The sequence below is a fragment of the Polypterus senegalus genome, chromosome 17 (assembly GCF_016835505.1).
Source record: "Polypterus senegalus isolate Bchr_013 chromosome 17, ASM1683550v1, whole genome shotgun sequence".
Taxonomy (NCBI): Eukaryota; Metazoa; Chordata; class Cladistia; order Polypteriformes; family Polypteridae; genus Polypterus; species Polypterus senegalus.
In genome coordinates this window covers 50,944,662-50,956,073 of record NC_053170.1, presented here as the reverse complement: position 1 = coordinate 50,956,073, position 11,412 = coordinate 50,944,662, and the positions used below count along the sequence as shown (strand labels likewise).

Below are 11,412 nucleotides of genomic sequence, written 5' to 3'. Positions count from 1 at the left end.
GAAGTTATGAGAAGGCCATGTTAAAGTAATGTGTTTTCAGCAGTGTTTTAAAGTGCTCTACTGTATTAGCCTGGTGAATTCCTATTGGCAGGCTATTCCAGATTTTAGGTGCACAACAGCAGAAGGCTGCCTCACCACTTTAAGTTTTGTTCTTGGAATTTTAAGGAGACCCTCATTTGAGGATCTGAGGTTACGATTTGGAATATAGGGTGTCAGACATTCCGATATATAAGATGGAGCGAGATTATTTAAGGCTTTATAAACCATAAGCAGAATTTTAAAGTCAATCCTGAATGACACAGGTAACCAGTGTAGTGACATCAAAACTGGAGAAATGTTCTCGGATTGTCTTTTCCTATTTAAGATTCTAGCAGATGCATTCTGCACTCGTTGCAAATGATTTATGTCTTTTTTGGGTAGTCCTGAGAGGAGTGCGTTACAGTAATCTAGTCGACTGAAAACAAAGGCGTGAACTAATTTCTCAGCATCTTTCAATGATATAAGAGGTCTAACTTTAGCTATGTTTCTTAAGTGAGAAAATGCTGCCCTAGTGATCTGATTAATATGCGATTTAAAATTCAGATTACAATCAACAATTACCCCTAAGCTTTTTACCTCCGTCTTGACTTTTAATCCTAATGTATCCAGTTTATTTCTAATAGCCTCATTGTATCCGTTATTCCCATTCACTAAGATTTCAGTTTCTCTTTATTTAGCTTGACAAAGTTACTATTCATCCATTCTGAAATACAAGTAAGACAGTGTATTCAGCCACTGTTGTTCCTTTTGCTTTTTTCTATTGTAATAAATTTGATTTTTCTTGAATATCTACATTTTTACTAGTGACGTTTTTATTAGAGTACTTACAACAGTGACAAGCATGTTTTTTTGTCAAGGGTAAAAATAAAACTATATATAAAAATTATGTACTAGGATATTAGAAAAATAGACCTTACAGAGAGGTACTGTGTTGTATTTTTGCTATAGAACAGAACAGAAAATATCAGTAAACAATCCATCCATTATCCAACCCGCTTTATCCTAACTACAGGATCATAGGGGGGTCTGCTGGAGCCAATCCCAGCCAACACAGGGCACAAACCCTGGGCAAGGCGCCAGCCCACCGCAGGGCACACACACACACGCACCAAACACAATTTAGGATCGCCAATGCACCTAACCTGCATGTCTTTGGACTATGGGAGGAAACCGGAGTACCTGGAGGAAACCCATGCAGACACGGGAAGAAAATGCAAACTCCATGCAGGGAGGACCTAGGAAGTGAACCGGTTCCTAACTGTGCAGCAGCAGCTACCCACTGTGCCACTGTGCGCCCTAGTAACAGCCAAATACTAAAATAATTAAATGAGAAAGTAATGATTATGAATAGGATTTACACGAACATAGATTTATATAACAAGGTTGGAAGAGAAGCTACAACACTGATGGCAGGGTCACCAGCCAACTCAATTTCTGGGGATTCTTCTGGCCCTTCCCAAACCATCAAAGTCAGTTGTGCTACATCTCCCATAGAGGACATGCACATGATTGTTGGGATCCGCCACCCTGTGTCCTTGCCCGTCTTTTTTAAATACATTTTTCTACTGCTCAAATCACATGAAGCCCAAACGAGTTACTTCTAAGAACAGCTGTTTGATTCAAATAACTACTTTTAGTTACTACAGCAAAACTGTCCATAGTGAAACCAGAGGAATGGTACACACTGTAAGTAAGTAGATTGTGTCATAAGTGAAGGTTTCAGTACCCATACACACTGACAATGCACAAATGTGCTGTGGGTACAGAGGCAGTTACATTAATTTACTGTGGAATCCCCTATACGCAACGGTAGTTTAAATTAAACTATTTTTCTGTTTTAGAAGTTATTTTTTTATTCGAAAAACATGTTAAAACATTTCCTTTTCTGTCTTACAGAGAAAAGATCACAAATTTAAAACAAAAACATCTTTATGAGGAATGTTCATTGAATATTTGGCAAGACAGGAACTGGAAAGAGTTCTCTGATAAATGCTCTTCTAAATGAAAAAACCTTACTGCCTACATCATCAAGAAAAGCTTGCACTTCTTGCATTATCCAAGTGCAAGTTCATGAAAACAACCGCCTCGTGTACAAAGCTGAGATTGAATTCATCAGTAAAGAGGTATTAACACCTTAAAGTGCCTAAAAAAAAGGATTCAATCCCTTGGAAATGTTCATCTTTTTTTGTTAAACAACAATAGAGTTCTTTATTTTGTTTTTTGACAATGATCAACGGGAAAAGACTCTTTTTTTTTTTTTTTTTTTTTTTTACCGTGTCCTGTTCGGCTGTGAAGCAATCAGAATTGATGTCTGAATGCTGGCGACTAGCCTTACAGTTTTTCTCTCAGGTGGAGCGTTACAGCTTCTGCTGACGCCACGCCTGATACCAAAACTTTATTAAAAATATTTTTAGATGTTTTAAGATTCGAACCGACACGGAGACAAAAGTGAAAGAAAAGAAGAGAGAGAAGGAAGAGATGGAGGTAAAGGGGGAGGGGGGGGTTTCGTATAGAATAAACAATAAATGAACCAGAATCCGCTTCTAGACCTGCAGAAAGAGAGGGGGAAACAAAAAACCACAAGACAAAAACATTGCTGCATCAGCTACATGAAGATATATAAAAGTAAAAATGTTTGCTGACAATCATACAGTAATTATTACTGAGGCATTTAAGGCCACCACAACCTTAGATCATGTGCTGAAGATGTCCAAGTCATACTTATGAAATCACCATGTGAGCACCTGTGTGCGACGCTTGTATGTGTAAGGTTTCTCTATAGGAGCATCCAATAGTGAGTGTGAAGGGCCACAGACCTGCCCCCAAAAACGTGCGGAAGATGGAGGGAGTTCCAAGCCCAGAGATCCAGAGGTCACCCCAAAGCGCAGACCCCAGGGAGGCCGCCACCAGAGAAGCCCCAACCCCACCCGAGAGGCGAGAGGATCACCCCGGGGTCACAACCAGCAGCCGGCAGAGTCCCGGAGATATCAACGGCAAGCCCTCAGGCCCGCCCAGCCGCTCCCCGAGTCGGCCGGGCCCGAACCCAGCAGCCCGGGACCCGAGGGCACCCACCCCGCCGAGGATCCAACAGAGCCCAGGGAACCAGATCCCACCAGGCAGCCACCGGGAGCGACCAGACAGATGCTTAAGGCAGGGGAGGGTAGGCAAAGATGTTGTAGTATTGCCAGATGTCCCAGGAGAGGGGAGGAGTCCAAAACCCCACCTGACATATACAGTCACACACAAACACAGTCATACACTCCCTCCCTCATGCTCTCACATACACATACAACCCAAGACTTACAAGGATGTACGCCAGACACCCATTCACACTCCCCACACACACTCTACCTAACTCTGGTCCCGGTGCTGCCATACCTGAGGTACAGCCATTCCTGGACGTCAGAGTTAGCCCCGTTCCGCAGGGGTAATAGTGAGCAGGCACCCCCATCCAACGTAGAGCAAAGCAACCCACCACTCCAGACCACAGGCAGACGGCCAGCTCCCACTCCTAGCCTCCAGCCCCGGCAGCTAACTGAGAACAGAAGTGTGATAAGACCTCTAGTCTCCCTCCGCCTGCTCTAATGTAGTGTTGGTGTGTGCTGATAAGGTGCATTTTGTGGTTGGGGGGGCGCAGGCAGTGCCGGCACCATGTGGCCTACACCAGCTGATGCCAACACACAGCCCCACCTCCCCCCCAAAACTCTCCGTGACTAGGTGCAGTTTAAAATTGACACCGTTGAGTGTGCCCACTCCCAAGGCCCTAAGTGTGCATTTGTGTGGAATGTTTTTTGTGGAAGTGTTTAATGTGCAAATAAAATTGGGGTGTAGGCTGCCACAGGACTGCGGAAACGGGATCCATACCCGCACCCCCTGACTTACCCACACCCCAAGGCCCTATGTGCATGTTTGTGTGATGATGTGAAGGAGCAGGAGGAGGGAAATGTCTGAGGATGGGGAGGAACGGCTGAGGGGCCTGAGCCCTCCAGGGAGCCAGCTCCCCTACTGGCCCCAATAGGCACCTCCGTTCCCAAAATCCACCCGGGCACGGAGGCCCCAGCCTATCTAGCCATGGCCCGAAGCAGCAGCATCACAGAGCCCCACGGAGTCTGAGGCCACCAACCCACACCACCCCAGCAGAATATTTACTCCCATCCCCACATTTACTCAACATTCAGATTAAGTAAGACATAAGACACCCAGGATAAAGCTGGATCCTCCCTCCCGGACATCCCTCCCCATGGTGGAACTGCCGCACGTTCCGCCCTCTTCCCGCAGCGTACATGCCAGGACCCAATCCCCAAGGCCCCACCCATATCCCCATCCGGGACGGCCGCCCCAAACCCTAAGCCACCAGGCCCACACCCAGACCAACCCAGGGGCATTGCGCCACTAGGCAGCGACCGCAGCCACCGCCAAGACCCCCTAAGGCCCTACACACAACCACCAGAAGCCCACCCCGGAGGTAACCCAAGCACCACCAGAGTCGGGCAGCAGCCCCCCAGCCCAAGACCCCCCTAGTGAACCCACCCCAGGGATCCTCCAGATACTCCAAGCTCAGACTCTCCACCACATCAACCACAGCATTCCGCAGGACCATATCAATGACCCTCCATCATCGCTATGTGATGGAACCGATCAAAGGAGCCCAGAGAGATTGATTTGAAGTGGAGGCAGAGGCTGTCTCAAGTGTAATATGATCCAATAAAAGATTTCTATACTGGTTAATGCAAAGATTATCTTTGTTTTTCCAGTTTATGAGGATAGTTTTCTTAGCGATGCATATGGCAGTGAGAACCACGTGAACCAAATTTGTTTCAATCGGGACATCCTCTAGGTTCCCCAGCAAGCAAAATGAGGGGGAAGTTGGGATATCACATTTCAGACACTTTGACAGGTCTTCACATACTCTATACCAGAATCCTGAACAGGTGGACATGACCACAGTGCGTGGATATAACTGTCAGGAATGTTGTCTGTGCAGTGTGTGCAGGTGTCAGATGGCACAAATCCCATCCTGAACATCCGATGACCTGTATAGTGTACTCTGTGTAGAATTTTGTATTGAATTAGTTGTAAATTGGGGTTTCTGATCGTTTTAAAAGTTTTTAAACAGGTTTGGGACCAGAAAGTCTGATCAAAGCTAACTAATAGATCCTCCTCCCATTTGCCTATAGGAATTGCTATTGTATCATCTATTTTGGTCAATGTTTTATATACTTTAGACAGTAATTTGGGGTGTTTGAGATTACAGAAGTCTAATACCCTTGATGGTGTTTGTAATTCTACTTTAAGCTTAAATTTTTCTTTAACTACTGATTTAATTTGGAGATATTCTAAAATCTATTCTTGTCTATCCCAAATTGGGAGACTATTCTGTTAAATGGAATGAAATCCAATCCTTCAACTATGTGTTCCATGTATAGAATTCCTTTACTTTTCCAGTATGGGAGGTTCATCATTTTATTGTTTTGCAATATGTCAGGATTATTCCAGATGGGTGTGTCTGCATGGAATTAGTGAAGACTCCGTCATTTTTAGATATTCCCACCATGCTGTCAGTGAGGTACTGATATTAATACTTTTAAAGCTTTCATGCTTTCTTATTTTTGAGCTAATAAACGGTAGGTCCGAAAGCTCTATAGTATTGCAAAGTGTCTGTTCTACATCTAACCAGGACTCATCCAGCGGGTTATGTTGCAACCATCTTGGTATATATTGGAGCCTGTTGGTTAAGAAATAATGATAGAAGTTGGGTAGATCCAACCCTCCTCTATCTTTGGTCTTCTGTAGTGTTTTTAAGCTAATTCGTGGAGGTTTATCCTTCCAAAGGAATTTAGTGATGGAGGAGTCCAGGGATCTAAACCAATCAGATGATGGCTTGTTTGGGATCATAGAAAATAAGTAATTGATTCTTGGTAAAACCATCATTTTAATTGTGGCAACCCTCCCCATAAGTGATATCGGTAAGGATTTCCATCTAGCAAGATCATCTTCCACTTTCTTTAATAGTGGGATGTAGTTTAGTTTAGTTAGATCTGCCAGCCTGGGAGACACATGAATGCCCAGGTATGTAATATTCCCTGATTCCAATTGTGTATTAAGGGAATTGACAAAAGAGAAATTAATTGGAAGAACTGTGGATTTTAACCAGTTTATTGAATAATCTGAAACTCTTGAAAAGGAGTTTATTAGTTCAATTGCCTGGGAGAGAGAGGATTGAGAATTCTGAAGATAAAGTAACACGTCATCTGCATAAAGACTGATTTTATGTTCTATGTTCTTACACTTTATGCCTTTAATAACTGTAGTTTGCCTGATTGCTGCTGCTAGTGGTTCAATAAAGATAGCAAATAGCGAGGGGTAGAGAGGGCATCCCTGCCTGGTCCCCTCTGAAGACAAAGCTATCTGATGTTTGGTCATTTGTCCTGACGCATGCTGTTGGTGAACTGTATAAAATTTTTAACCAGTTTATGAAGAAGTTTCCAAAACCAAATTTATGTAAAGTTGCAAATAAGAACTTCCAGTTAACTCTATCAAAAGCCTTTTCTGCATCGAGAGATAATATACTGGTTTCCATGTTTCTGCTATAAGAAAAGTCTATTAAGTTGAGTAATCTACGTGAATTTGTGGATGAATGTCTCCCCTTAATGAAACCAGTTTGGTCTGGATGTATTATGAAAGGGGTTACCTTCTCTAATCTTTTTGCAAGGGCTTTACAAATTATTTTCAGGTCAACATTAATAAGAGAAATTGGGCGATAGCTGGTAGGAAATATAGGATCTTTGCCTGGTTTTAACAGGAGACTAATGTTGGCTGAATTCATGTTTGGCTGTAGTCTACCATTTTCTTGTATTTCACACATCATTCTGAAGAATGTTGGCGCCAGAATGATCCAGAATTCTTTGTAGAACTCTGCTGGAAACCCATCTGGACCTGGAGCCTTCCTATTAGGCATGGAGTTAAGAGCTTCCTGAAGCTCATCTGATGTTAATGGCGAGTCCAGGACTGTAGCTTGGCTATCTGATAATTTAGGAAGTATTATCCTGTCTAGAAACTCATTGATCTCATTATCTGATGGGTTAATCTGTGGTGAGTACAAGGTTTTGTAAAAATCTCTGAAAGTGTTGTTTATTCTTTCAGGGTCATATACTATATTCCCAGTTGAGTCTTTAACAGCAGATATGGCAGTTTTCTCTTTGTTTATTTTTAACTGGTTGGCTAAAACTTGCCTGATTTATTACCGTGTTCAAAGTTTTCTATTCGTAGTCTTTGTGCTAAAATTGTGTTTTTGTCAATAATTCCTTTAAGTTCTAGTTTACTTTTACGCAATTTGTTTTGTAATTCTTCTTCTGGGGATGCCTCTAGAGACTTAATGATTTCTTCTAATTCCTGAATACGTTTGTTTTCTATTTTTTTCTTATGTGATGAGAAGGAAATTATTTTACCTCTCATCACTGCTTTCCCTGCCTCCCAGAGAACAGATGCTGATGTTCCAGGAATGTCATTGTGTTCTAAATATAAAGCCCACTCTTTTTTATAATATTCCACAAAACCTTCATCTTTAAGCAGTGACGTATTAAACCTCCAGTTTTTACCTGATGGGATTGTTTTCTTATTTAACAGAGTTAAAGAAACTGGAGCATGATCGCTGACAACTATAGGGTGTATCTCAGTGTCTGAAATGTCAGCCAATAATGAGCTGCTGACTAGAAAATAGTCCAAACGTGAGTGAGAGTGATGAACATGTGAGAAAAAAGTATACTCTCTACGGCTGGGATAAAAAGATCGCCATGCATCACAAAGCCCATAATCACTCATATACTGTTTGACTATATTAGTGGAATGCCAACTGCGCTGAGTCCCAGCTGTACTGAGCCTGTCTGAAGAATGATCCATCCAAAAATTAAAATCTCCGCAAGTATAAGTGGACAGTCCAAGTGTGCGGAGAGTACAGAGAAAAAATTATGAAAGAATGCGGGTCCATCTATGTTTGGACAGTATATGCTAACAATACATAAGCTTTGATTTTGTATAGATAGTTTTAGTATTATAAATCTACCATCTGGATCTGAGACTGTGTCCAATACTTTGAAATTTGTATTTTTGTGTATTAAAATAGCTACACCTCTTTGTCTAGAGTTATAGGGGCAGAGAACAGTGTGGGAAACTCAGATGTTTTAAGTTCATCTGCAACTGTGGCAGACCTATGAGTCTCTTGTAATAAGACAACATCTGCCTGCAGTCTTTTAAGCTGATCAAAAATCTTTAATCTCTTCTCTCTAGAGCCAGTTCCATGAACATTCCAACTGACAAACCTTAGTGTACCCATAGTTGTGTGTGTGATTAGCTAATGTATGGTGCCTTCAGGTGAGTTAGTTAAGTAAATAAATGTATAATTTAATCTGAAGAAAAAAAATAAAAAATAAAAAATAAATATATATATATATAAATAAAAATAAAGCAATAAATAAGTAAATAAAAATATATGCATAATAATGCTAATAACAATAATAATATTATTAATGCTGATGATAATAATAATATGAATGCTGAAAATAAATAATAATAATAATAATGCTGATAATAATACTAATGCTGATAATAATAATAATCATTCTGATAATAATACTAAAGCTGATAATAATCAGACAATAATAATAATAATAATAATCAGACAGAACCAAAAGTGTTTGTGGTTGTATGATAAAATGTAATAATTATAATCTAGTGTTTGTATGCGCGCGTTGTGTGTGTGCTGGACGCAGTGTAGGAAAGTTGTGTGATTGTACCATGCGGATGTAAAGTTCCAGAAGCAGGTAAAAGAAGGAAAGGAAAGAGTGATAAAGGTTAAGAAAAGAAAAAAAGTAAAAAGAAAAGGTGTTAGAGGTGTGGGGTGGCGAGAGAACAGGTGATCCCATCATCTAAACACGGATATAGCAGCTTTTTTTTATATCCTGACATGCTCATACCCAGTGAATCCCGATAAGAAAATAAACTTGTGACCTGATGTTGGGCTAATAAAGCCAGTCTGTCACTCCTCGCTCCTTGTACAGCCTGTTGTTGACGTAGAGCTTGTCCACAGAAATGACAGCGCTCCCTTCTTGGATGAATTTTTACGTATTGGGAACAGAACTCTGCGGCGATCCAAAATTTCTTTAGGAAATTGATCATTCACGCTAAAATTTTTCCCTTTGAGCTCTTTCCCGTGGCTCTTAACAAAATCCTTCTGTTTAAAATGCTCAAATTTAGCCACGATGGACGAGGTCTTCTGCTGTCTGCTCTCTTGGCTCCAAGGCGATGTACCCGGTGAAAGGTGATGTTTTTTACCGTTTCTTCGGGTATCTTCATGTGGGTCTGGAGAAAATACTTGATTGTTTGTTCGCAATCCTCCGGTTGTCCTTCCGTCTGCTCCGGCAGGCCTGCGAACACCAGATTGTCTCTCATGCTGCGGGCCTGAAGATCCAAAACCGTCTCCTTCAGGGTCTTGTTGTCTTGGGAGATCCGTGTCCATCCCTCTGTCAGGGAAGACACAGTCTCCCGCAGAGACGCGTTTCAGCAGCAAGCCGCTCCACCTGATCCTGGCTGAATTCCAGAGATTGTCGGAGGTTCTGGAACTCCTGGTGTAGAATTTCGAGCAGGTGGAGTCGTCCCTCAAATCCCAAAAGCCTTTTATCTATAGAATCTAATAATTCTAATATATCCTTGCGGGGAGATGAGGTCGCCTCGGGGGAATCTTGAGGACGGCTTCTCTTGGTAGCAGGTGTTTCCGTGATAGCTGCTGCTTTCTTAGGCCCCATGACAACAGACTCAAAAACTTGATCAATATAATTTTGTAAACTTTCCAAATTTTCTTCACTTACCTCCAGGTTGAGCGAGTTATACTTACCGGATTAATTGCGTTGTCAGTAAATAAATTTGGCGTAAATGTGTCTTAATTGTTTAGAATGTTCGCTAAAGAGCTGCCATCTGCTTCAAACGCTGCGAGAATCCGTGATCTTCCTAGCCAGCGCTTCTCTCTCCCAGCATGCTCACAACTTTGTGAACTTGAGCTTTCGAGTTTCTCCGACACCGGGAAAAGACTCTTTAATGCCAAAGTGAGGACAGATCTGTGTTGGAGTGGTCAAAATTAATTTCAAATATAACACATAAATAATTGACCACATATGCATTCACCATTTTTAAAATGATGCCCCTAAATCATTCACATTTGCAGCCAATTGGTTTTAGAGGTTACCTATTGTAGGAAAATGATTTCTCAAAATACACAAAAAAGAGTTGGGGAATTGTCCCCTTATAATGTCCAGCGATCTTGCACAAAAACGATTGCAAGGGTGATCAAAAGCATAACATTTGATGATACACAGTAGTTGAAGGTATTTATAGGAAATGGCGATCGGAAGGAAGTTGTAGTGGAAATGATGTCATAAGTGGGAGAAGGAAGTGATATCATCAGGAGGCGATGAGAAGTGATGTTGGCAGAAGTGGCATCATCAGGTAGGGTCGGAAGTGATGTCATCAAAGGGCGGAGGCGGAAGTGATGGAATGGAATAGGTGCCATTTTGGGAATCTGGGACTGTTGATGGTGAGGGAGTTAGTTTATGGGTTTTCTTCAACAACTCTGGTGGAAGAAGGAGAGAGGTGTTAATACCTGATATTACTCCATTGTCTCACGATAGATTACTCACCTTAGGGTTTGTTGGCTGCCTCATAAGCGCCGCGTATGTGACAATATTTATTTAAAGGAGATCATCTGTCTGGAGTTTCAATTGATTTTATTATAAATGCACATGTATCTGAAAAGTCCAACTTGTGCTGAGTCAGTATTCTCTTTGGGAGAAAACCTGTTATTCAGTATGTAAACGACCCCAAGTTTAAAGTCAAAGCTACATAAGAAAGGCTTAAAACCAGCAACGCTAATGTCCTGGAGTGACCAAGTCAGAGTGCATATCTCAATCCAATTGAGAGTTTTTGGCTGGACATCAAAAAGTCTGTTCACACACTGTGTGACCTGAATAAGCCTGAGCAGCTTTACAAAGAAGAACGGGAACAGCGCCTTCAGTGTCCAGATGTGCAAATCTGATGGAGTCCAGTGGACACAGACTCATGACTTCCAAAGGTGCACTTACTAAATACTAATGTGAAGAGAAAACATACTTAATGGGATCAATTATTTGGTTTTATGTATTTCAAAATTAATTTAGATCACTTTGTAGAAATCTGTTTTCATCTTGATGTTAAAGATTCCTTTTCTGTTGATTAGTATAAAAAAGTCAAATTAAATTCACCGTGATTCGGTGGTGTATAATAATAAAATCTACAAATATCCAAGTGGGTGAATACCTATTACAGGCACCTCATTGATAATTACAC

General features: G+C 41.4%; 1 protein-coding gene across 1 annotated transcript in view; it reads left to right on the top strand.

The window, feature by feature from the left end:
• LOC120517198 (nuclear GTPase SLIP-GC-like) overlaps positions 1-11,412 on the top strand; it is a 28,188-nt gene that overhangs the window by 11,620 nt on the left and 5,156 nt on the right. The window contains exon 2 of the mRNA XM_039739369.1: positions 2,001-2,162. Within this exon, the coding sequence (XP_039595303.1) occupies positions 2,001-2,162 (162 nt within the window). The remainder of the gene's footprint in view (positions 1-2,000; positions 2,163-11,412) is intronic.